Source organism: Schistocerca gregaria, chromosome 2 (assembly GCF_023897955.1).
Source record: "Schistocerca gregaria isolate iqSchGreg1 chromosome 2, iqSchGreg1.2, whole genome shotgun sequence".
Taxonomy (NCBI): domain Eukaryota; kingdom Metazoa; phylum Arthropoda; class Insecta; order Orthoptera; family Acrididae; genus Schistocerca; species Schistocerca gregaria.
The window spans coordinates 384,774,100-384,801,169 of NC_064921.1; the positions used below are offsets into that span (position 1 = coordinate 384,774,100).

A 27,070-nucleotide genomic window follows, 5' to 3' on the forward strand; every position below is an offset into this window, starting at 1 on the left:
ACTATTGCAATCAATAGCTAACTCAACACTAATATGTTACTAAAGACCTTACAAGACAAAATCTGGGCATGACAAGTGTCCTAATTTAACTAGCATACAGGCACCACAAATGATATTAAATAACATTAGACAGACATTTTTTTTACTCACACTTTTATGTAAATGCTTCAGATTTCTTTAGCGAAGGCAATGTTTAGTTTATCTTTTTTTATAATAGAAAAGAATATAGTGGGGACTCATGAACAGAAACTGTCTCTACAGGCAAATTCTGTGACTATTTCAGAAACAAATTAGAATTTGCCAAGATTGATTTCTAGCCCCACGTAAAATAATTTAGATGTTCATACTTTAAAGAACCTCAGGGAGGATCAGTTTGGATTCCGTAAAAATGTTGGAACACGAGAGGCAATACTGACCTTACGACTTATCTTAGAAGAAAGATTAAGAAAAGGCAAACGTACGTTTCTAGCATTTGTAGACTTAGAGAAAGCTTTTGACCATGTGGACTGGAATACTCTCTTTCAAATTCTGAAGGTGGCAGGGGTAAAATACAGGGAGCGAAAGGCTATTTACAATTTGTACAGAAACCAGATGGCAGTTATTAGAGTCGAGGGGCATGAAAGGGAAGCAGTGGTTGGGAAAGGAGTGAGACAGGGTTGTAGCCTCTCCCCGATGTTATTCAATCTGTATATTGAGCAAGCAGTAAAGGAATCAAAAGAAAATTTGGAGTAGGTATTAAAATTCATGGGGAAGAAGTAAAACCTTTGAGGTTCGCCGATGACATTGTAATTCTGTCAGAGACGGCATAGGACTTGGAAGAGCAGTTGAACGGAATGGACAGTGTCTTGAAAAGAGGATATAAGATGAACATCAACAAAAGCAAAACGAGGATAATGGAATGTAGTCAAATTAAATCGGTTGATGCTGAGGAAATGAGACACTTAAAGTAGTAAAGGAGTTTTGCTATTTAGGAAGTAAAATAACTGATGATGGTCGAAGTAGAGAGGATATAAAATGTAGACTGGCAATGCCAAGGAAAGCGTTTCTGAAGAAGAGAAATTTGTTAACATCGAATATAGATTTATGTATCAGGAAGTCGTTTCTGAAAGTATTTTTATGGAGTGTAGCCATGTATGGAAGTGAAACATGGACGATAACTAGTTTGGACAAGAAGAGAATAGAAGCTTTCGAAATGCCGTGCTACAGAAGAATGCTGAAGATTAGATGGGTAGATCACGTAACTAATGAGGAGGTATTGAATAGGATTGGGGAGAAGAGAAGTTTGTGGCACAATTTGACTCGAAGAAGGGATCGGTTGGTAGGACATATTTTGAGGCATCAAGGGATCACAAATTTAGCATTAGAGGGCAGCGTGGAGGGTAAAAATCGTAGAGGGAGACCAACAGATGATTACACTAAGCAGGTTCAGAAGGATGTAGGTTGCAGTAGGTGCTGGGAGATGAAGCGGCTTGCACAGGATTGAGTGGCGTGGAGAGCTGCATCAGACCAGTCTCAGGACTGAAGACAACAACAACAACAACAACTTTAAAGAAAGTAATTCAAATATTAAGTTCAATTAACTTCAGAAATTAGTTCATGGTAATAATAAAATCAAATTTATTTTTCATATAGGATCAAACTGTGTGCCTTATCCATTACCTGTGAAGCAGGTACTTTTACGGTAACACTACACACTTTGGCAGTGAACTTCAATACATGTAGTACAGAAGAAAATTAGTTAGAGACAGGATACTCGGTTTCTGCACTTTTAGGGTGGGACGTTGCATTGGTTTCATGATCAAGACTATTTTAAGGTTCAAACATGTGTTTACATCACTGGAATTATTATTAAAAAAACTCTCACAGAAACATACTGGTTCATACTATGATACCCTGTTGTTGTTGGAGCAGTGGCGCAATAGTGGGAGGAAGCACGTGGTGGCTGTCTGGTCTCATACTCTTGATGCTGAATGCTCTTCATAAATATTTTGGCGTCGTATTATCCCCGTTTTACAGCCATTCCATAATAACAAGAGCACCATACGACAGCCGAAACAACATCCGAGGCAATTTCAATACAAATTGGCTTTCAAATGCATTTCTTGGACTCTCGATTAGCTAGCCACTGATTGCGTATCGTGCTCACCCAGTGGTCGTCCAGATCGACGGCACAAATCACCTTTTAGCGCGCACAAGGCCACTTCCGTAAAGGAGGGGATCCCTACACCTTTTATACTATACAATACAAATTCCCTAAGAATGAATCAGCATTCTATGTACAATTTCTATTTTATGAGCAGACATATATTATAAAATTCCATTATTTTTAAATATCCTGTAGTTGTTACAATACATATATTACAAACTTCAACTTTCTCTCTAACAATTCAATGACCTTCATTAGTAAAGAGCAACTACTTCATAGTTACATATACACAGTTGCATAGTATAATCTACTTATTATCGATATTGGTGTTACAATCAGACTGCTGTTTGTGCAAATGCAAATGATGACCACTCCCTGAACATTAGTGATCGTGATATCAAAAGAACACACTGTAATCATAGCTGTATTTACTCCTAAACTCTCGCCACGTAGAAAAAGTAAGCCCCATACATTTAACTTAACGTGCTACCTTCAGTTTGGTCTATATCGTTTCTAGTATTTCACAGTTCAAAATTGTTTTTCATTCCAGGGTATGTGGCACTGTGATCAATCAAGGGATAACTGATAGTTCTTCCTGTCGATACCAGACAGTCATCTGATAACGAACGTAATGTTTGAAACTAGTAATGGCCACAAAGGATGAAACGTTTAATATGCTACCCATCATGCGATTTTGAGTTTTATAACCAATGAACCTTTGAAATGTCTGCAGTATTATGCCGAAATTCTATATTGTATGTTGATATGTAAGTCCAGGTTTCATGTTTCTGACGAGATGCACATTTTCCTTGCGCAGCATGTGAGCAGACACTTGGCGGTGCACGTGGAGGAGGGCTGGGTTCGAGGCCGCTACCAGCACACGGTGTACGGCTACCCCTACGTCAGTTTCAGCGGCATCCCCTATGCTGAGCCGCCGGTCGGCTCGCTCAGATACAAGGTACGTACACATTTCACTGCGTAAAACGCCCACTCGCTGTCGTCTCACTATTATTAGTCAATCACATCTAACAGATTAGTTTAAATCCTAGTGAGGGTGAACCTCTTATAAACTATGTGGACACGGCAGTTTAATGAATGAAATGAAAGAAACTGCCAAAGTTCCACAAGATATGTTAGAAGAAGGAAATAAAGGATCGTATGGCTCTGTTGATTAGGGACCCGTTAGGATTTTTCAGCCTCTGAATCGGAAACAGATTTCTTCCTCCGAACTGGTAGTGGTGGTGGTTAGTGTTTAACGTCCCCTCGACAACGAGGTCATTAGAGACAGAGCACAAGCTCGGGTTAAGGAAGGATTGGGAAGGAAATCGGCCGTGCCCTTTCAACGGAACCATCCCGGCATTTGCCTGAAACGATTTAGGGAAATCACGGAAAACCTAAATCAGGATGGCCGGAGGCGGGATTGAACCGTCGTCCTACCGAATGCGAGTCCAGTGTGCTAACTCCTCCGAACTTAAAGACACAGTTGCAATAGCTGTACGGTAAGCGTATGTGTTGGGTGTTGGTGGCTCTAACAGATATGAATAAATTGTAACGACATGGATGTGTTGCACGAGGGTCATTCAGAAGTAATGCAACACATTATTTTTCTCGGCCACTTCAAGAAACTCGTAATTTTTTGTGAGTCACGTCTGAACATGCCCGCTTCTACACCTGAAGTTTCATGAACTTCCGTCAGATGACGGCGCTATACCCAGGCTTCAAAATGGCGTCTGTAGCGGAGTTGCGTTCCAAGTAGAGAGCAGCCACTGAGTTCTTTTTTCCGCAAAACCAGAGCATCTCACATGTTCATAGGCGCTTGCAGTATGTCTAAAGGGACAAGGTGTTGAACAAAAGCACGATGAGTCGTTGGACGAGGCTTATGTCATCGTCGTAACAAGGGCACGCAAACCTGTCCGATCTCTCGAGTGCCTGACAGCCGCACGCAGCTGCGACTCCGGTAATGTTGGAATATGCGGAGACTCTTATCCGGGTTGATTGACGGATCACAATTAAACACCTCGATGCTCAACTGATCGTCACTGTTGATAGTTTTGCCACACTCGTCCACCAGTTGGGGTAATGGAAGGTGTGTGCTTACTAGTTTCCTCGCCGCCTTACAGGAGACCATGAAGAGCAACAATGGACCATCTGCGTGGAATTGTTTGTTCGTTACGAAGCTGATGGTGATAAATTTTTCTCTAACATGGCTTTAGGCGACGAAACAAACATGGGTTCACCACTTAGAACCGTAACACAACGATACTCTATGGAGTGGTGCCACACCACCTTTCCTCGGAAGAAAAATCCACACTCCAAGCCGGCAATGTCATGACGACAGTGTTCTGCGGCTATGAAGGGGTTATTCTGTTTGATGTCGTCTCTCATGGTGCAATGATAAACTCTGGGGTGTACTGTGCTACATTCAGGAAATTGAAGGAACGAGTTCAGAGTGTTCATCACCAGGAAAATGCAAACCAACTTCTTCTGCATGACACCTCAAGGGTCACACATGTCTGCGCGTCCGAGAGGACCTCACAAAACTCATCCAACCTACTGCTCAGATCTCGCACCTTCCGATTTCCATCTGTTTGACCCAATAAGGGACACACTCCGTGGGAAGCAGTACGTGGATGGCGGTGAGGTTATTGAAGCAGGAGGACGTTCACTCCGACATCGACCAATAGAGTAATGAGTAATGTGGTGTAAGACCGTCACATTGATAGGAGATTATGTCGAAAAGCAGGGATTTGTAGACAAAATAGTGGGGAACAATATGGTGTGTGAGAACCCTAAATAAAACCAACCCGCTTTCAGAAAAAACTCTTGCATTACTTATTTAACTCCCCATATAAAATGATGAGAGAAGGTAGAGGGTAGAATCTGGTGCTATAACGTAGCTTACTTTACTGAAAAAGCGCCAACGGGACCACCAGGCTTAACGTCTTCATCCACTCGACTCATCATCAACAGTATCACTTACCCTTAAATCCCATGAAACACTACAGAGGGATTTGGAATTTAATCCAGAACACTGGCGCAATTTCTCTTGATCGAGATCTTTACGCCAACATCCGTCCTCCCCTTGTTGGCCAAATACCAGAGAAAAAATTTTCCTTTACTACCAGTGTTCGAACAGACCAGGAAAGCGCGCAGAAAATCACTTGCCCGCACCTGCATGTACGGTGCAGTAAGCGAGGGGGTATCGCAGTGGTGGGTCTCCACTGTAAGCAACCACTGTGCGGTTGGGGGGCTGCAGTCAGGCAGCTGCAGCTCTGCAAAACCACATACAAGCCACACATAACGAGTTTCGAAATAATCATATTAACAAGCTGTGCCATTAAAATCAATAATTCGTAACATAGATATAGACATTCAAAAGTGAACAATTTCTCTCTACAGTAATGAAAAAGAAATAATCTCATAAACAATGGATCAGCCAGACAAGAACAAATCCAACCAGGCGATGCCAGAAGGAAAACTCATAAGACAAAAATGGTATTATGTACTGCGATACTGGCAATGCAAAAAAATGTATCATAGAAATTATGAAACTGTTCCCTGACAACCTATGTGTTAACATTATCTGTATATAACATATTCTTCTATTTCTTCCATGTCTTTCCTGAGGTAGTGAAGTGCTGGAGAATACTTGTAGTTACGTTAAATACGAAAACACATAAATTGTATTTATTTCGCCACAAGCCGGTTTTCGGCGTCATCAGTCATCTGCAGGGTGAACAGATATCAATGATAAGATTTGCTGCTGGCATTGCTGTCCTCAGTAAAAGTGGAAAAGAAGTACAGGACCTGTGCAATGGAATGAACAGTCTAATGAGTAGAGCCCTTGGACTATGTGCATTGGGAATAAATTGAAGAAATAAGAAAGTAATGAGACATAGTAGAAACGCTAACAGCGTACTAGCGTAAGCACCATTAGTTTGGCCACAGAGGGGTCAAGTCGCCATGATCGACCGTTGGGTCATCCATCAGCCAATCGCTTTATGCAGATGCGGGTTTGAGGGATGGGGATTAGCGCACAGCACTCCAGAACGTTGTAGGGTTAGCTGACTTGGTGACGCTACTAGTCAGTCAAGTATCCCTTCAATTCCCATCACGAGGTTGAGTGCGCCTCATTCCAGTTGTCTCACCAAATTCCTATCCAATAGCTGGAATCGATCCAAGACCCTCTGCTTGGCAGCCAGAAGAATGCTGCAATAGTCAGCACTAAATAAATTCCACAGGGTATTGCTGTCTGGGAAATAATACATTGTGTTTTCAGCCATCTGTCGGACAGGATGTTCATCCTCTGTGAACATTTCTCCAGTCTTTGTGGGTATACGACTGCTGTGTTGTATGTGTAGGTTGTTGAGAGGTGAGTGTAAGTTAAAGATTCCTGCTTAGTGTGGTATGATGATGATATTGATGATGATGGAGGAGCAGGGAGAGGGTCAGAGCCAGTGTAGCACAAAGCCTACTCTTCTCGAACAGTACCAAGGGGCAACCAATCTTAACGTCCTCACCCAGCGGACAGATCACCAACACTGTCACATACCGTCAGTTCGTGAAACACTGCGAACAAGTTTGGAATTTAATCTACGGCATGTGCACAAAGACTGACACTATCGCCTAATCTCCTGTTTCCAGCCAAAGACTATTAGTGAACATTTCATCCACCATCTCGATTCAAACCGGCTTATTTCCGAGTCGACAGCCACTTCATAGGTTTGTCTGAGATACCTCGGCTACGGAGAAGGGTCAGCACTGACGAAATGGTTCAAGTGCTTCAAATGGCTCTGAGCACTACGGGACTTAAAATCTGAGGTCATCATTCCCCTAGAACATAAATCTAATTAAACCTGACTAACCTAAGCACATCACACACATCCGTACCCGAGGCAGGATTCGAACCTGCGACCGTAGCAGTCGCGCGGTTCCGGACTGAAGGGCCTAGAACCGCTCGGCTACCGCTGCCGGCGACGAAATGGTAAAAAGAGGCGAAAATAAGGAATGGCTCTAAGCACTATGGGACGAACGTCTGAGGTTATTAGTCTCCTAGACTTACAACTGCTTAAACCTAACTAACCTAAGGACATCACACACATCCATGCCCGAGGCAGGATTCGAACCAGCGACAGGAGCAGCCACGCGGTTCCGTACTGAAGCGCCTACAACCGCTCTGTCACAGCGGCCGGCTAAGAAATAGGTGCTCGTTCTATTGCAACCACTGATATTTAATTTGTATGTTAAAAATTGAATGATGGGAGTGAAGGACTATCACAGTAAGTGAGCTGTTTGCCACTGACATATAACTGTTGTTCGCTAATTATATAGAAATAGGTACAGAATACGAATAAAAATTGAATTGAATCCATAATGAAATAGCCGACTGCTATAATATGACCTTAAACAAAACGAAAACCTACTTATTTATGTACACAGCATGTGTATATGCTAGATGGCTAATAGCACTTGGACAAGAGTCTCTTTACAAGTGAATTAATTTCATTGGCTCGGAAGTCTAATCAATAAAGACGGAAGATGCAACGTAGATACACTAGCAATAATTGTGCAAGGCGAAACGGCTACCTATAAAAAGAAACAATAACTGACATAAACACTGGGGAGGAGGGCAATCCAACGATTAGAAGCCTATGAGATTGTTGGAGGCAAGACAGATTGATCCAGTGGGCTATCAAAACGTCCCGTAACGTAGTGATTGGAAGATATTTTTAATAAGAAAAATAATTCATCGAAAAGAAAGAATAGTTGGACACTTATTACTACATAAGTCGTTATCGAAACCCGAAGTTGGAGGCATGATGGAAGGAAAGAATCCCAGGGCCCGGCCCCGATGTCTATGTGTGAAGCACATTTTCGATGTTGTTAGATGGAACAATTATGGTGAAATTAACAGTATCGGTGGCAACCGACAGGAATCACGGACTACTTCAAGTCAGCTTTACCAGTGATGAGCAAAACAATTTCACGGCGACTGTCACACAGTTCATGGCCGCCACACATTACGCGACCGTCATGGGCTGGGTCTTAATCTTTTGAGCACTGGTACTGAGTGTTGAGTAAGTGTCATCAGTCTCCTGTTCACTCCCAGGACAGAAGCAGTGTACCCAATCTGTCTGTGTGAAAAGTAAATTCTGTGAGGAAGTGTGAGATAGTGTACTAACTGTCTGCCTAGCATGAATATGACTTGGAATATGGGAATCAGCCCGGTATTCACCTACTGAAATGTGGGAAAAACCACATCCAGGCTGGCCGGCACACCGTCACCGCGCCTTTCAACTGCTGTTTGGATTTGATCTTGGGCCGGCACACCGCCCTGCCTCGGAAAGGGCCGCGTTAAGACACGCGTCCGTCCGGACGGGTTTTTCACCACAGCATAAAGAAGTGACTGCGTTCGATACTTTTAAGGCTGACCTGCCCGTCGGTTAGAGACGTTGTGATAGAGAGGCTCTGCTGGTGCCATCGAGAGAAATGCAGTTGACGGCGGAATCGGTTCTCAGCATTCTTGATCTCCCCTCATTCCACAATAATCCACGACACCGCAAATGCCCGATATTTGGAACGGGATAAAAAGTGCTGCGTAACAATGATTGACTGAAATATGTAACAATTCGCAGCATTTTATACGCTACGTTTCCCCAAAAATATTTTCAGTGTTATAAGCGAAGAAATATCCTACGAGGTCATAGTCCTATCAGTCGATAGTAAAGTCATCAGGAAACGTATTTGATTGAATGAGAGGGATCCGTGCTATTGAATTCAAGTTAACGATACCCAAATCAACGTCAAAAGTACGGAATGATAGTTCAGTAAGGGACGGTGACATATTAACATCCTAATTAGGACGAAAGTAGCAGAAGAAGTGGAATAATCCACAATCTAAAAGCCGGTAACGCAAAACGGTCGACCGAAGGGAGTTAGGAGAAGTATTCGTACTTTAATTCGCAAACTACGATGTAAGTTATGTGAATGGGACGGAAATCGGTAGATGTGATCTACAGGTACAGGAGACAAGTGGTTGATTTATTGAATAAACAGGGCTCCGAAAATTGAGAAAGTCAGTAACGAGTTGTTCACCTCTGGCCATTGTGCTAGCATTTATTCGGCTTGGCACTGATTGATAGAGTTGTTGGATGTCTCCCTGAGCGATATTGTGGTAAATTCTGTCCAGCTGAGGTTCTAGGTCGTCAGAATCCCGAACTGCTTGGAGGCCCCTGTCCCTACTTCTCCAAACGTTCTCAATTGCGGAAATATCCGGTGACCTTGTTGGCCAACGCAGAGTTTGACAAGCGGGAAGACAAGCAATACAAACCCTCGTCGTGTGCGGGCGGGCATTATCTTGTTGAAATGTGAACCCAGGAAAGCTTACCGTGAAGTGGTACAGAATGGTGCGTAGAATATCGCCGACGTACCGCCGTACCGTAAGGGTGCGCGGTTGACAACAGACCACTCCTAGGTGTTGGGCCGTACGGTGGGCACAGCCAGGTTGGTATCCCACCATTGTCTCGGGCATTGCCAGAAACGCCTTCGCTGGTCTTCAGGCCTCAGTTCGAAGGGCGTCTCATCACTGAGGACAATTCTACACCACACAGTTAGATTCCAGATCGAAGACGTGTCTGAACACGCTCCGAACAACGGTCCGACGATCTAAAGCACCAGTTTGACACAATTTGGCACGGTATCCCTCAGGAGGACATTCAATTACACTGTCAGTAAATGCCAAGCCGAATAACTGCTTGCATAAAGGCCAGAGGTGGGTCAATACGTCATTGATTTACTCAGTCTGTGAAGCATCTAATCATCAGTTTTTTCCTGAAGTTGTAATTATTTGTTTGTCTGTACATTTAGAGCACATCTACCGATTTCCATTCCATTCGGATAATTCCCTTCTACAGCGTTCACTGGAATCATGCATTGAAGTGGGCCTGAGAAACATATATATACAAATGTACATACCTGGATAGCTCTTTCGGTAAGAAGTACGTATACGAAAGCCAAAGGGCTGGTATAGAGTGATCATTTAAAATAAAGCTTCAGTATTTGAATATTTGGCGGGTAATCGATATTTTTTATTTACTTAGCTGGCTATTTTTCCTTCCTTCCTTTCTTTGATTGTATGGTAAAATGTTAATCGGCTCGCACTATGAAGAAAGTGTTTCATCCTAGTACTAGCCGATTAGCGTTTTACCACATAGTCAAAAAAGGAAGGAAAAAGATTAAGGTTTACTGTCCCGTCGACGGCGAGCTCATTACAGACAGAGCACAAGCTCGGATTGTTTCGGTACAGAGAAAGAAATCAGGACTGTCCTCTCCAAAAGACCCATACTCTAACTTAAGCGATTTAGGGTTACCAATGAAAACCTAAGTCTGGACTGCTAGACAACATTTTGAATCACTGTTCTTCTGAATACGTCAGCTGTATAGTACCACTGTGCAACATACTTCGAAGCTATATAATCATAAATACTAAATAAAATCCGTCGGAACAGGCTTTGGAAGGCCCAGTGGTATCTACCGGCCAACGTGTCATCCTCAGTCCACATGCGTCACTAGATGCGGATTGGAGGGGCATGTGGTCAGCACACCGCTGTCCCGGCCGTATGTCACTTTACGAGACCTGAGCCGCTACCTCTCAATCAAGTAGCTCATCAGGTTGCCTCACAAGGGCTGCGTGCACCCCGCAAGCCAACAGCACTTGGGAGACCGGATGGTCACCCATCCAAGTGCTAGCCCAGGCCGACAGCGCTTAACCTCGGTGATCTGACCGGAATCGGTGTTACTACTGCGGAAAATCCGTTGAGCACAATCATACATAAATTTACATAAAAACAATTGCAATACATCCTATTACATAATTGTAATAAAAATAATCGTTCCGCTTATAATAAGTTAAAAATATAAGCATAAAAAGCAAAGCGGCAGTGATAAACAAAGCCAGAGGATAAATGTGTGTAGCATTGTTCGTAACATTACTGTTGTGGTCATCATTTGGAAGAATGGTTTGCTCTCTACTCTACTCCATCCTATGAAAACTTCTCCCTCTTTGAATAAATACTGCCTCCTACATCTACTAGAATGTGATTAACATAATCAAACCTTCATCCTCTCGTACAGTTTCAGTGCCTCACGCTTCTCTCCATAATCTAACTCACTACTTCTTGATGCCCAGTATGTGTGCTACCGACCTGTTCCTTCATTTCGTCAAATTCTTCGCTGCGCGGGGTAGCCGAGCTGTTTAGGGGTCTTGTCACAGTTCGCGCGGCTCTCGCCTCAAAGGTTCGAGTCCTCCCTCGTGCATGGGTGTGTTTGATGTACTTAGAGTAAGTTAGTTTAAGTTAGATTAAGTAGTGTGCAAGCTTAGGGACCGATGACCACAGCAGACTGGTCCCATAAGACCTTACCACAAATTTTCAAATTGTTTAATTATGCTCTTTCCTCCGCAAGACAGTTCAGTACCTCTTCATTTGTTGTTCGATCTGCCAGTCTAACCTTCAATATTCTTCTCCAGTATCACATTTCACGTTCTTAACTTCTCTGCTTGTCTATACTGTTTACAGTCAATGTTTTACTTCATTTAGAGCTACACTCCAGACAAGAACTTCAGTTAAGAACTCCTAAAATTTACATTTGTGTTCTGTATGTATTTTCCCATGCCATTGATAGTCAGCAACTTATATCATCTACACTTCAGTTATCGTCAGTAATATTGCTTCCCAAATAGCAAAACCCTTCTACACATTTTAGCATTTCATTTCCAAAACAAATTCTCTCAGCATCAAGTGCCTTGATGTTACTACACTTCACTACCTGCATTTTACTACTGTTGATATTCATTCCTTTTTGGTGTCATAATTCTTCCGACCGGTCCGTTGCGGCCCTTCACGAATTCCTCTTTTAAACCAATCTCTTCATCTCAGAGCATGACTATGTACCTAACGCCTTCCATTAATACTCCAGTGCTCCAATCACTTTCTTCCCAAACATTTTCCATTCTCTGCAGCCCCCTCTAGTATCGCAGAAGTTATTTACTGGTGTCTCACACGTCTCCCATCAGTCAATCTTCTTACATATGTCCCATCAGTAATTCTCTTCTTCTTCTTAGAGTTTGCCGTATGTCCCGTTCCTCGCCGATTCTGCGGAGAACCTCCTCGTTCCTTGTCTTATGAGCCCACCTAACTTTCAACATCCCTCTATAGCGCCAGATTACAAACGATTAGATTCACTTCTATTCGGATCCTCCCACACTCCATACTTCACAACCACGCAATTCTGTGCTCCAGATATAAATTTTCAGAAATATCTTCCTCAATTCAAGGCGTACGTTTCATTCCAATAGAATTCTTCAGGCCAGGCATACTCTCTTTCCATTTGCTAGGCAGCTGTTGATGTCCTTCTTGTTCATCCATCATGTGTTAGTTTGCTTCCAAGATTGCAGAATTCCTTGGATTTGTTAACTTTGTGGCCCCTACATTTAAAGTTCGTTTATAATTAATTTCGTTTCTGCTGCTTCTCATTTCTTTTGATTTCCTGTCAGTCGATATTTTGCACTCGTTATACTGTTTATTGCATTCAACACATTCTGTAATTGCTCCTCACATTCACTGAGGATAGCAATGCCGTCAGATAATCATATCAGAGAATCATATCAATCATACCCTTTCACCATGAGTTTCATTGGCATTCTTAATCCTTTCTTTTATGTCCGCCATTGCTACTTCGATGTAAAAATTGAACAGTAAGGATGAAACACTACTTACCTCTCTACACTCTTTTTAGTCCGAGTCCTTAGTTTTTGGTTTTCTTCACTTCTTATTGCTCTTGGTTCTTGTACTTATTGTCTATTACCATCTTTCCCTACAGCTTACCCCTGTTGGCCCAGCATTTAGAACATCTTCACCATTTACATTTTGTGAACGTGACGATTTTTCTTACGTCTAGCCTTCATCATCAAGCCCAACGTTACAATACCTTCCTGGTGGATTTATCTTTTAGAATCCAAATTGATTGTCATTTGACGGATCCTCAATTTTCTTTTCCATTTTTCTGTATATTTTTCTTGTCACTAAGCTGATGTATAAGCCGTTCAGTTAACTCTGCCGTGGTTCGCGCACTTACCTGTCTTTGATGATCTTGGGATTGTGTGGATTACATTTATCAGAATGTTTGTTGGTATGTCATCAGGTTCATTATTCTACTCAGAAACTTTAACAGTAGCTTCATTGGCACTTCCCCAATGATTTCAGTAATTACAAGGACATATCCAATTTTTCTGTCATATTTTATCGGAAGTCTTCTATAGCTCAACTAAACTCTGACTTTAATAGTGGACGTCCAATTTCTTTCTCATTCACTGCCATTCCTTTGTCAATCACGTAATCAGAAAAGTTCTCCCCATCACAGAGACCGGCAGTGTACCCTTTTTACCTATCCGCTATCTCCTCTGCTCCTAAAAGTGAAATTTCCGTTGAACTTTAAACAGTAAAGCCCCTGCTTTTCGTTTCACCTTATAATAAGTTTCCTAAATAGTATCCATAATATTCATCTGATCTTCCAAGTCGTATCACTATTTAAGCTAAACTGAAGGACGACAGTAAGTACGGCAGGATGTGTCGGAACCAAGTAGAATAGCTCAATGAAACTCGTACCCTGCAAAGAAATAATCGCTAGAATATAGAACACAAGGATTCTGAAAGAAATACGCAATGAGACGAACAGTAATGATATTTTAATTCAAAGACAGTGATCACACTGAATTCACCGTGATTTATGATGGTCCCCTGGATATTACGAAGTGCGCACACGACCTTACTGAAGCTTTACCCAGAGCGAAGCTGATTTCTTGGCAACACTATTATGACCCAACGTGAATCGTAACACGTTACCATTAAACTAAAACGGGATAGTGCTCTAATTGGCGGGCTTATTACCCAGATTTGGTGTAACACCGCTGTTTTTTTATAGTTTCGATTAATGATGTGACTGGACACCTTATCAGACTTTTCCCGCTGATATGGCGGAGCTCACATCCTCGTTCTTAAATTAAAACGACCATGTATCATTGCCATGGAGACCGTTTAAATCCGATGGTAGCAATTTTCTTCATGTGAACTATTCGAACAGGCTCTACCAACGGTTACCAAAATACCGACTTGTCAGTAACTTGTTATTTCCATTTATTTTATATTTTGTGTGTCTTCTTCTTCCTCCTTCTCATATTCTTCTTTTTCTTCTTCTTTTCCGGCGTTGCAGCTCTGCAGTTCATCTAGTCTTGTCCTAGACATCCCTGTGGAAGCCACACTTGCTCTTCTCTTTGTATAATATTATCCTCAAGTTTGTTGTCCTTAATAGACCCCTGCATATTACCTCCTCCTTTCAGCTTTCCCTTCTTTGCCAAGTACTGGCTTGTTATCTGAGCTCTAATATTCTTGCAGCTGCTTGACTTTTCTCCAAAAGTCTGACTTTCCTATTGGTGGCATTTATCTTTCCTGTATATATGTAGTTGTGCATGCTTCTCCAGGCGCCGGCCGCGGTGGTCTCGCGGTTCTAGGCGCGCATTCCGGAACCGTGCGACTGCTACGGTCGCAGGTTCTAATCCTGCCTCGGGCATGGATGTGTGTGATGTCCTTAGGCTAGTAAGGTTTAAGTAGTTCTAAGTTCTAGGGGACTAATGACCACAGTAGTTGAGTCCCATAGTGTTCAGAGTCATTTGAACCATTCTCCAGGCTTGCATGTGTACTGCAGCGATTTCTGATACAATTCTCCTATTTTCTGCCAGCCCCCCTGTCTGTACTTCTGTAATTCCTTTCATATGCTTGATTTGCTGTATTTTTATATGTTTTCTTTTCATCATTTAATCCACTGTCAAGGGACTTCCAGTAGGCCCTGTCTTTCTACGTGATCCTCTGCTGCTCCACCAGTGCGGTTCATCCCCCCTGTACGATCGCTTGTGCAAGTTGACGTGGCGCCATACATCTCCCCAACGTAATCTACAGGTGCTCGATGGGATTTAAGTCGAGGGAACGGGGAGGCGAAGCCATTTACCAAGTATGTTCTCATTCTAAAAGTTCTCCACATGCACTGTTCGATGCGGCCGCGCTTTACCATTCTCAGAAATAAAGTAAACACCATGTGCACACCTGAAAAGACACACTCGGAGAAGAAGTATAGTATCACGATAACGTTGACTGGAAGACAAAACGTACGGAAACATTCGAAAATGTTCCGTGGTGCATTACGTGTTAACACCTCTCATCACATGAGGGTGTATTCAGAGTCACTGCTTAGACTGAATCTACACTCGTCCGAGAAAGCATACGGCCCCATTTTTTGTTGCTCCAGCATCTATGCCCTTGCCACCACTCAAAAGCTACCTCCGATGTGCTGGTATCAATGGAACACAACGTCTTTGTCGACGGGAAAAAGAGACCACCCCAAGCAATCGATTTGCCACTTTGGCCCATGATACTGCTTTCCTTGCAGTCCTCTTAAATGTGGTTGCAACTGTACGCTCTGTTTCACGTGGGTCCGTTCTTGCCCGATGCACAGTGTGGCGGTCGTGCAGCAGCAGCAGTTGGCTGTGCTCGACCACTCCCTCTCTTTAGAGCAGCAGTGTCTGTGAATCGGAACGTTCCCCATGCCCGTGAAACAGCACTGTGGGCAATACCAAACTCCTGGGCTACACTCGTCACATTTCGTCCTTCCAGTTTCCCGATGATTCTTTCCCATGTGAAGCCGTCCAAATGTCTCCTATTCACGTTGTAATGAAGAAACCCACAACAGTGCCTGAGAACTGTTAGCATATTGACAGACATTGTCATTTCCGTTCCTCCAACTGCCTTGTGTTGCGAGGCCAGTTCCATAAGGCGCTACAGTGACCTCTATTTCGCTCTTAAGTTTTGCAAACCAGTGTATTGCAGTATTAAGCCTGGAGACATGACCACTCCGCAGCACGTCACCGTTAGTTCTAATCTACATCTACGTATGCATCCATACTCCGCAAGCCACCCGACGGTGTGCGGTGGAGGGCACTTTGAGTACCTCTATCGGTTCTCCCTTCTATTCCAGTCTAGTATTGCTGGTGGAAAGAAAGATTGTCGGTATGCCTCTGTGTGGGCTCTAATCTCTCTGATTTTATCCTCATGGTCTCGAGATATAGGTAGGAGGGAGCAATATACTGCTGACTCCTCAGTGAAGGTATGTTCTCGAAACTTCAACAAAAGCCCGTACCGATCTATTGAGCGTCTCTCCTGCAGAGTCTTCCACTGGAGTTTATTTATCATCTCAGTAACGCTTTCGCGATTACTAAATGATCCTGTAACGAAGCGCGCTGCTCTCCGTAGGGTCTTCTCTATCTCTTCTATCAACCCTATCTGGTACGGATCCCACACTGGTGAGCAATATTCAAGCAGAGGACGAACAAGTGTACTGTAACCTACTTCCCTTGTTTTCGGATTGCATTTCCTTAGGATTCTTCCAATGAATCTCAGTCTGGATCTGCTTTACCGACGATTAATTTTATGTGGTCATTTCATTTTAAATCACTCCTAATGCGTACTCCCAAATAACGTATGGAAGTATGGAAGTAAGTGCTCCATGCATCAATTCGTTGCAGATCCTCCTGCATTTCAGTACAGTTTTCCATTGGTTACAACCTCTCGATATAACACACCAAAAGCCTCAGTGATCTTCCGATGTTATCCACAAGAACTTTTATGTATATTGTGAATAGCAACGGTCCTACGACACTCCCGTGCGGAACACCTGAAATCACTCTTACTTCGGAAGACTTCTCTCCATTGAGAATAACATGCTGCGTTCTGATATCTAGGAACTCTTCAATCCAATCACACAATTGGTCTGATAGTCCATATGCTCTTACGTTCTTCATTAAACGACTGTGTGGAACTGTATCGAACGCTTGCGGAAGTCAAGAAACGCGACATCTACCTGGGAACGCGTGTCTATGGCTCTCTGAGTCTCGTGGACGAATAGCGCGAGCTGGTTTTCACACGATCGTCTTTTTCGAAACCCATCCTGATTCCTACAGAGTAGATTTCTAGTCTCCAGAAAAGTCATTATACTCGACCATAATACGTGTTTCAAAATTCTACAACTGATCGACGTTAGAGATATAGGTATATAGTTCTGCACATCTGTTCGACGTCCCTTCTTGAAAATGGGGATGACCTATGCCCTTTTCCAATCGTTTGGAGCACTTCGCTCTTCTAGAGACCTACTGTACGCCGCTGCAAGAAGTTACTGCATAAATGTAAATTTCTGTAACACAGAAATATGTTTACCAATATGCATGAGTAAATAAAGCCGTAAGACATTAAGTTGTGTGAAATTCTTCAGCTCACCTTCCATATAATATCCTTGCACTGGATTACCCGTTATCAAGATAACAATTGCCTATTTCGTTTTGGTTCCAGGCTCCAGTACCAAAAGCCAGTTGGAATGGCGAGCTCGACGCGACCGTTGAAGGATCTCCATGCCCCCAAGTGAATGACTCCGGTGTATACCTTGGCAAGGAAGATTGCCTTTATCTCAACGTGTATGTTCCACATGCGATGGTAAGTGCAGATTTTCACTCTCACAAGAACGTCTTTACAAACATAAGAGCTTTCGTATGGAACACATAATTGTCATTGTTTTATGTTGAAACTTTGCCGACATGGAAACCAGTGCAGTTAATCTCCTACAAAACATAAGCATCGAACAGTATAAAAGTAAATCCTATGAATCACATCAGAAGATCCGATATGTGAATTAAGTTGCCGTCTTCCGCACTGTTTCATGGTTGTTTCTGTTGGTCTTTTACTTGTTATTTGTATCCCACCAGATATTTTTCAGCCTCTGCCCACGATGTTATCGCTCGAATAACATACTTCTAAAAATTTTCGAATACATTATATTCAGACATTTCAACGAATCAATAGTCGGCAACTGTTTCTATAGTCGCGCATATGTTGGAGCTCTCCTACAGAATTTAGCAGCAGAGATGGTATGATTAATGGTTTGGAATGATGATTACACTACTTATCTATTAAAACACTGCCGGCAAAGGTATTGGCACCATCGAGAAGGAATTGTGCGCCATAAACGAAAGTGGCTAGCCGTGCTTCTTCATCTTAAAGGGTATGTCTATTTAAATTTCGCGCTAATCGCATAAGAATGGCGCTAGCAAAGCCACTATGACGATGCAAATCAGGTTCGCTTCAAATACATGCTGTAACGGTCGTCAGCGTTAGTTACCTTTGAGGACCGGCGCAGTGAGCTGATGTTAGTCAAGCATGCCCTTACGACGACAAAGACGCCATTATCAACACATCATTCAATTTGAACGATGTCTTGTATCAGGGTTATGAGAAGCCGGATGTTTTTTCTGGGATATTACAGAAAGACTTAACTGGACTATAGTCACTGTACATGATTGCTGGCAGCGGTGGTCACGAGATTCATGGTCGAACAATGACCGGTCCCCGGATGGCAACGTGGCACTATCGAGAGGAAAGACTATCTTGATCGACGTGTAGCTATGGCGCATCATACTTCATCTCCAGTAGATATTTGAGCAGCCGTTGGCATCACAGCGACACTATCAACTGTTACCAAACGTCTGTTCAAATGAAGCAAATGGCTTTAAGCACTATGGGACTTAACAGCTAAAGTCATCAGTCCACTTCAACCTAACGAACCTAAGGACATCACACACATCCATGCCCAAGGCAGGATTCGAACCTGCGACCGTAGCAGCCGCGTGGTTCCGGACTGAAGCGCCTAGAACCGCTCGGCCACAGCGGCCTGCAAAAGGTCTGTTATTATAGGTTATTTGTCTTGAGCTAATTGCAATGTAATGCAATACAAAGACCCCTGCAGAAGATGGCCACACGAAGAAACGTGTTATCAAACGTTACTTCAAGGACAGCTCCAAGACAGATGCCATGTAGCGAGCATTCCACTGACCCAAACCTCCGTCATTTGTGACTTCAGTCGTGTTAAGCGACAGCTCGTTGGAGGACGGGATGGAGGTTTGCTGTGTTTCCTGATGAAAGTAGGTTCCGCCTCTGGGCCAGTGATGGCTGTGTGTTGGTTACAAGGCCAGTTGAAGGACTGTAACTAACCTGAATGAATGAGATTTTCACTCTGCAGCGGAGTGTGTGCTTCATAAAGTTGCTTTATTTTTCTCAAAATGTCTCTAACTTTTTATAGGCAGTATCTATCTTTCTTTAGTTATACGTTCTCACACAGTCGTACATTTGTACTCAGCCATTCCCACTTAGCCGAGTTTCACTCCCCGTCAGTCTTATTTAAGACGTGTATATCCTCTTTCTCCTGGTCCATTTTCTGCATTTTCAGTTTATTCTTTTCGTCAGTTAAATTCTGTATCTTCTTTTCTATCTAAGGATCTCTGCAAAGTCATGCTTTTTAGCGTATTTTATTCTCTGCTGCGTTCACCGTTTCATCTCTTAAAGCAATCCATTCGTTCGATACTGTATTTTATTCCCTTTTTTTCAGTCAAATGATGTTAGAAGCTACCTCTGAAACTCTCAATGATCTCTGTTTTTTTTTCAGCTTATGGAGGTCACATCTCCTTGATTTCTAAATTCGTTGGAATTTCTTCATTTTTACTTTGACTTACTAATCCATAAATTATTATCTTAATGATATCCGCTCCTGTAAACTTCTTACAGTTTACAATATCGTTTCGAAATCTCTACCTTACCATAACATAATCAGTCTGAAATCTTCTTTGTTCCCAGGTCTCTTCCACACATACACTATGCTGTTCATAGTAGCTTACACGCATTCCTACTTACTCATTCATTATTAGATCTACTCCTGCAGTGCCCCTATTTGATTTTGTATTTATAACCCTGTACTCAAAGTATGAGGTCCTATGGGGGCAGAAATGCACAGTAACCCTGAGTTCAGTGTGGGGTGGCGGTGGGGTGGATGGACTGCTGTGGCAAACTGTGGGGTTGAGGACCACTGCGGTCTACGGTGGGACGAAGTCTCTCTGTGGTTTCTAGGTCCCCAGTTCAATACACAATACACAATTGCGTCAAAAATTGCCTTCCAGTAGGTCCAGAACAGCTGACAAACTCTCAGGGCCCGATATGACATGGGCCCTGTGAAGCAAGGTACCAAGTACCCCTTCACGTTGAACCGGATGGTGACAGCTGTCAGCCTGCAGACACAAATCAGTGCGTGTCGGCTTCCTATAAACGGCATGTTCCAGTGAACCACCCATTTTTCTTATGATCAACACATGAAGGAAGGAAAGACAGCCACCCTTCTCCACCTCAATAATAAAACAAATATTCGAGTGGATTGAAGCCTGGTGTTGTAAGAATTCATTCAAATTCTCAATTCCATGAGGCCAAACAACATCGGCGGTTGTCGATGGCCTCATCCGGTTGCATTCCTGGAAGCTATTTGAATACTGTGCACGCAGGAAGAAACTAAGGCCTCACAATGACTGCCTGTTTTCCACGTCCCCCCCCCCCCCCCCCGACCCACGTTGTATACCCTCCGCTACAGTGCTGTCACATACCGTCTATGAGTGGATATTGCAGGCTGACGTCGAAAATAGGCGGTGCTCACATTAATGTGACAGGACCGTGTACGCTGACTCAGTGCCTATTCCCCGTTTTAATGACCAACGATGAATTATATATACAATGTTGTATTGTTGTACGTGGTTATGAGTAGCTCGTGGATCAGATGACAATAATATTCACGGAATAAGTGAGCCAGTATCAAGCTAAAACGGATAAGGCAAAGATTTAATCGGAAAAGCACGTGGTTTTAGAGTGTACATCCTGCATCACGTAACGACTAGAGCATTGACTTCCGCCGTCGTCTGTCCACAGAGGAGAACGTTCGGAAGCAGGAACGACCTGCTCAAGGTGATGGTGTGGATCCACGGCGGCGGATTCGTGCAGGGCGAGGGCGGCCGCACCCAGTTCGGACCAGACTTTCTCATCGAACGTGGCATCATACTGGTCACGTTCAACTACCGACTCGGTGTGCTCGGTGAGTTGCTGTTATTTACCGTTTATTTACATTTCCGATGAGAGGGGCAGGGATTTGATAATGTGTACCTTTCCCCATTCAGCCACTGTCTGTGAGAAATCTAAGTGATATAAAAATGTATTTTAAATTAAAAAATCTGCTATAAGCGAATAAATTATAGAGAGTGGAAATGGTGTATAGAACAAAAAAATATTTACAATAAAAATGCATATAAGAAAACGGAAAAGGAATGCATTACAAGTGAATCTCTGGTGCTGATTTATAAGGAATATTAGTTAAAAGTGTTAGAGAGAAGAATGTTTAGAAAATAGTTAGGTGCAACAACAAGAAGAGAAACGAGAATAGAAAATAAATGACATAAGCAACATTTTTAGGACATTTGTATCGCATTAATGACAACAGGATGGGAGAACAGATTTTAGCTATGTCTGTGAAAAGAAATTAAGAGCAAGCTTGATCCCAGAAGCAGAAAGCTATGATTTTGAAGAAAATTGTCACGTTTAGAAGGATAACAGGAGAAATGCTGTAGAACAACAGATGTGAAGTGCACTGAAGAAAGAAAAGGGAAATGGTGAAAATATGAAGGAATATTGGAGGACAAGAAAAGAGCAGCTAAAAAGGAATTAAAATAGTCACATGGTCTCTGGTTGACCAAATAGCAAAGAAAAGAATTAGTAGGATACACTGACAACGACTGTAGAGCTTGTGTTGTTTTCACGAAAACAAGTCTCGCACCCAGCACACAAGGTACCTGAAAGCGAAGCCGCAACCACAGACACATCGTTGGTATACGAGATAGGTGGCCCACTTGTTAGCAGCATTTAGACATTCGGCGTTTAATGTTCCACAGCCACTCGTATACAGCGGCTGGTTACAATTTCACAATTGGTGATCTGCATCGCTTGTCGATAACTGTAGATGCAGATGGACTGCAAGTGATGAAACGCGACAGGAATGCCCAATTGTGGCTGCCCATCCACATTTATCTGCGAAAGGCAGTTAGATGTCGACCTGCGATCTTTCCAGCGGAAGCAGAAAGTGGTTCGTGGTCAGTACCCTCGGTGCAGCTGACATAATCAGTGGCAGATGCAAAGGATTCTGCCTAGATATCATGTTGGAAGCATAAGTAGGTTCCAATTCATTAGAGTGATCTGTGTGGCGACAAATCGTGAATGGCGACTTACGTGGAGAATGGCTGGTGGCACCCTCTGCAGGCTTCGCAATGTGCCATGTGTATTTGCGTACACAGCAACGTGATAATGGAGCGCAAACACCTCTCTTCTGTGGATTGACTCCTCGCTGCTATAGTTAAGGAATGTGGATGAGGAAAGTGTTGGAGTGGTTGTTGTACGAAACAGGGTGTGCGATGTTTAAAAATATATGCGTGTTAGTATTGCTGCTTGTAATGGAGCTAATGTGCCCTGAGCTACTTACTTGCTTCTTTTGTACTCTATTTGCATCACATGCGCAAAAGGATGAAATACCAAAGGAAACTTTGCTCCATACGTAAGAGGAGGAATTGGGACCACAGCAGATGGCTGGAAAGCACATTAGCAAATGTTTATTAGGTTTTTATACAAGCATTGTTTGTAGCACTGAATTATGCATTATAAGGCCAGATGGCTGTACTAGGAAAAAGATCATGAAAAATGCATGGAATTACGTGACAGTGAATGGGAATTGGCACAAACGACCTGTTGTTACAATGGCCTACTGACTTCTTGCTGAACCATCTGCGACTGAATAGCCCATACAATCGAAGCTCTCTTGCAAGTAAGGGAATAACTCCATTTTTTCTGTGTAAACCAAAGTTTTAATTCATTGTAAAGGAAAAAATTGCGATTCTTGCTTTTGTGCCTTCAAAGTAACTTTTGGACCATGAGCCAGTATAAATGATGGCATGAAATACCAGTCCAGAATTTTTTAAATACACTCCTGGAAATTGAAATAAGAACACCGTGAATTCATTGTCCCAGGAAGGGGAAACTTTATTGACACATTCCTGGGGTCAGATACATCACATGATCACACTGACAGAACCACAGGCACATAGACACAGGCAACAGAGCATGCACAATGTCGGCACTAGTACAGTGTATATCCACCTTTCGCTGCAATGCAGGCTGCTATTCTCCCATGGAGACGATCGTAGAGATGCTGGATGTAGTCCTGTGGAACGGCTTGCCACGCCATTTCCACCTGGCGCCTCAGTTGGACCAGCGTTCGTGCTGGACGTCCAGACCGCGTGAGACGACGCTTCATCCAGTCCCAAACATGCTCAATGGGGGACAGATCCGGAGATCTTGCTCGCCAGGGTAGTTGACTTACACCTTCTAGAGCACGTTGGGTGGCACGGGATACATGCGGACGTGCATTGTCCTGTTGCAACACCAAGTTCCCTTGCCGGTCTAGGAATGGTAGAACGATGGGTTCGATGACGGTTTGGATGTACCGTGCACTATTCAGTGTCCCCTCGCCGATCACCAGAGGTGTACGGCCAGTGTAGGAGATCGCTCCCCACACCATGATGCCGGGTGTTGGCCCTGTGTGCCTCGGTCGTATGTAGTCCTGATTGTGGCGCTCACCTGCATGGCGCCAAACACGCATACGACCATCATTGGCACCAAGGCAGAAACGACTCTCATCGCTGAAGACGACACGTCTCCATTCGTCCCTCCATTCACGCCTGTCGCTACACCACTGGAGGTGGGCTGCACGATGTTGGGGCGTGAGCGGAAGACGGCCTAACGGTGTGCGGGACCGTAGGCCAGCTTCATGGAGACGGTTGCGAATGGTCCTCGCCGATACCCCAGGAGCAACAGTGTCCCTAATTTGCTGGGAAGTGGCGGTGCGGTCCCCTACGGCACTGCGTAGGATCCTACGTTCTTGGCGTGCATCCGTGCGTCGCTGCGGTCCGGTCCCAGGTCGACGGGCACGTGCACCTTCCGCCGACCACTGGCGACAACATCGATGTACTGTGGAGACCTCACGCCCCACGTGTTGAGCAGTTCGGCGGTACGTCCATCCGGCCTCCCGCATGCCCACTATACGCCCTCGCTCAAAGTCCGTCAACTGCACATACGGTTCACGTCCACGCTGTCGCAGCATGCTACCAGTGTTAAAGACTGCGATGGAGCTCCGTATGCCACGGCAAACTGGCTGACACTGACGGCGGCGGTGCACAAATGCTGCGCAGCTAGCGCCATTCTACGGCCAACACCGCGGTTCCTGGTGTGTCCGCTGTGCCGTGCGTGTGATCATTGCTTGCTCAGCCCTCTCGCAGTGTCCGGAGCAAGTATGGTGGGTCTGACACACCGGTGTCAATGTGTTCTTTTTTCCATTTCCAGGAGTGTAGTTTTTTGTGCCTCCTGAAATATGTGAGTTATTCCACTCTTGCAACGAGGTCTTCAATTGTGATACTTTTGTGTGATTGTACATGAGCGACGAAAGCCTAAGCGATAAACATAGCCGTCAAATAAACTAATCGAATATCTTTTTGGCTGTAGATCACAATTTCGTTCTCAGCTGATGTTTTAAAGAAAGAAGTACCCTGCCGCAGAAAGGGGCCACAGTACACGTTGTCTTGCAGGGTTCCTCAGCATGGAGTCTGAGTCGGCGCCGGGCAACTACGGCCTGAAGGACCAGACCCTCGCTCTCCAGTGGGTGCGGCGCAACATTCGCTCCTTCGGCGGAGATCCTGATGACGTCACGCTGTTCGGCGAGAGCGCGGGTGCGGCCTCGGTGCACTACCACCTGCTGTCCAACTCCTCCAGGGGTAAGGCACCGGCAACACTTGCTGCCACTCAGGCTGCTGCCCCCGCGGGATAGCCGCGCGGTCTTGGGAGCCTCGCCACGGTCCGCGCGGCTTCCCCCCTCGGAGGTTCGAGTCCTCCCTTGGGCATGGGTGTGTGTGTTGTCCTTAGCGTAAGTTAGTTTCAGTTAGATTAAATAGTGCTTAAGCTTAGGGCCCGATGACCTCAGCGGTTTGGTCCCATAAGGCCTTACCACGAATTTCCAAAAAAAATTCTGGCTGCTGCTAAAGAGCTGCCGGATGATAGCACCTCCATAAACTGCTCTGGAGGCGCAGAGAAAATATCTCATCTAAGTCACGAATCCTTTCCACTTTGCTGAAACTACCAAAACTCTGAATGTCTGCATTCTGTAGTAACCTAGAACATAAATCCTTCTATGTATACGATAGATTTCAGAGACTTCGATTTCCATTTAAAAGTAGTCAATTCTACGCGCTATAAATTTGGTTACAATTACATTCTTACCTTGGCGACCTTCATGTTACACTTAAATTACACACATCAAAAAAAGTTTTGCATAACATCGATTACGACATTTCCTGAACCTGTGCAGAAAATTCGAATGTAGATCAAGATAAACATCATTTCTGCCCTTCTTATTGCTCATGAAAACCACACGTTGCATGTTGTACCACGTTCAGAGGTGGTGGTGGTCAGGATTGCTGTGAATACCGGTGCTTCTGATACCAAGTAGCACGTCCTCTTGCATTGATGCATTCCTTATTCATCATGGAATACTACCCACAAGTTCATCAAGGCACTGTTGGTCCAGACTGTCCCACTTCTCAACAGCGGTTTGGGATAGATCCACCAGAGGGTCGCGTCATCTATAAACAGCTACTTTCAATCTATCACAGGCATATTCGATAGGGTTCATGTCTGGAGAACATGCTGGCCACTCTAGTCGAGCGACGTAGTTATCCTGAAGGCAGTCAGTCACCAGATGTGCACGATGGGGGCGCGAATTGTCGTCTATGAAGACGAATGCCTCGTCAATATGCTGCCGATATGGTTGCACTACCGGTCGGAGGATGGCATTCATGTACCGTACAGCCGTTACGGCGTCTTCCGTAACCACCAGCGGCGTACGTCGGCCACAGATAATGTCGCCCCAAAACAGCAGGGAACCTCCTCCTTGCTACACTCGCTGGACAGTGTGACTAAGGCTTTCAGCCTGCCTGGGTTGCCTCCAACAATTCTCCGACGATTGTCTGGTTGAAGGCATATGCGACACACACCAGCGAAGAGAACATGATGCCAATCCTGAGCAGTCCATTCGGCACGGAGTTGGGCCCATCTGTACCGCACTACACGGTGTCGTGGTTGCAAAGATGGACCTCGCCATGAACGTCGGGAGTGAAGTTGCGCATTATGCAGCCTATTGCGCACAGTTTAAGTCGTAAAACGACGTACTGTGCCTACACGAAAAGCATTGTTCAACATGGTGGCGTTGCTTTCAGGGTTCCTCCAAGCCATAATTCGTAGGTAGCGGTCATCCACTGCAGTAATAGCCCATAGGCGGCCTGGGCGAGGCATGTCATCGACAGTTCCTGTCTCCTTGTATCTCCCCCATGTCCAAACAACATTACTTCGGTTCACTTCGACACTCCTGGACACTTCCCTTGCTGAGAGCCCTTCCCGGCACAAAGCAAGAATGTGAACGCCATCGAACCTCATTATTGACCGTCTAGGCATGGTTCAACTACAGGCAACACGAGCCGTGGTGGAACGACTGGAACTGATCGGCTGTTGGACCCCTCCGTCTAATAGGCGCTGCTCATGCATGGTTGTTTACATCATTGGGCGGGTTTAGTGACATCAAAGTCAAAGGGACAGTGTCTGTAATACAATTCCACAGTCAACGTCTGTCTTCAGGAGTTCTGGGAACCGGGGTGATGCAAAACATTCTTTGATCGTGTAGTTCATGGTTCATACCTGAATGTTCATTACATTGAAGCTCAAATGCAGGAAACTATTGCTGAGATTTTCAAATTATATAAAATACCCCGCAGCTATTCGTAACCTAACTGCACATATATCTATAATTGACTTTTTC

The 27,070-nt window shown here is 44.2% G+C and overlaps 1 protein-coding gene across 1 annotated transcript in view; it reads left to right on the forward strand.

The window, feature by feature from the left end:
* Positions 1-27,070, forward strand: part of LOC126320863 (cholinesterase 1-like) — a 119,088-nt gene that overhangs the window by 20,962 nt on the left and 71,056 nt on the right. The window contains exons 2-5 of the mRNA XM_049994127.1: positions 2,964-3,104; positions 17,596-17,736; positions 21,040-21,202; positions 24,792-24,977. Of these exons, the coding sequence (XP_049850084.1) occupies positions 2,964-3,104; positions 17,596-17,736; positions 21,040-21,202; positions 24,792-24,977 (631 nt within the window). The remainder of the gene's footprint in view (positions 1-2,963; positions 3,105-17,595; positions 17,737-21,039; positions 21,203-24,791; positions 24,978-27,070) is intronic.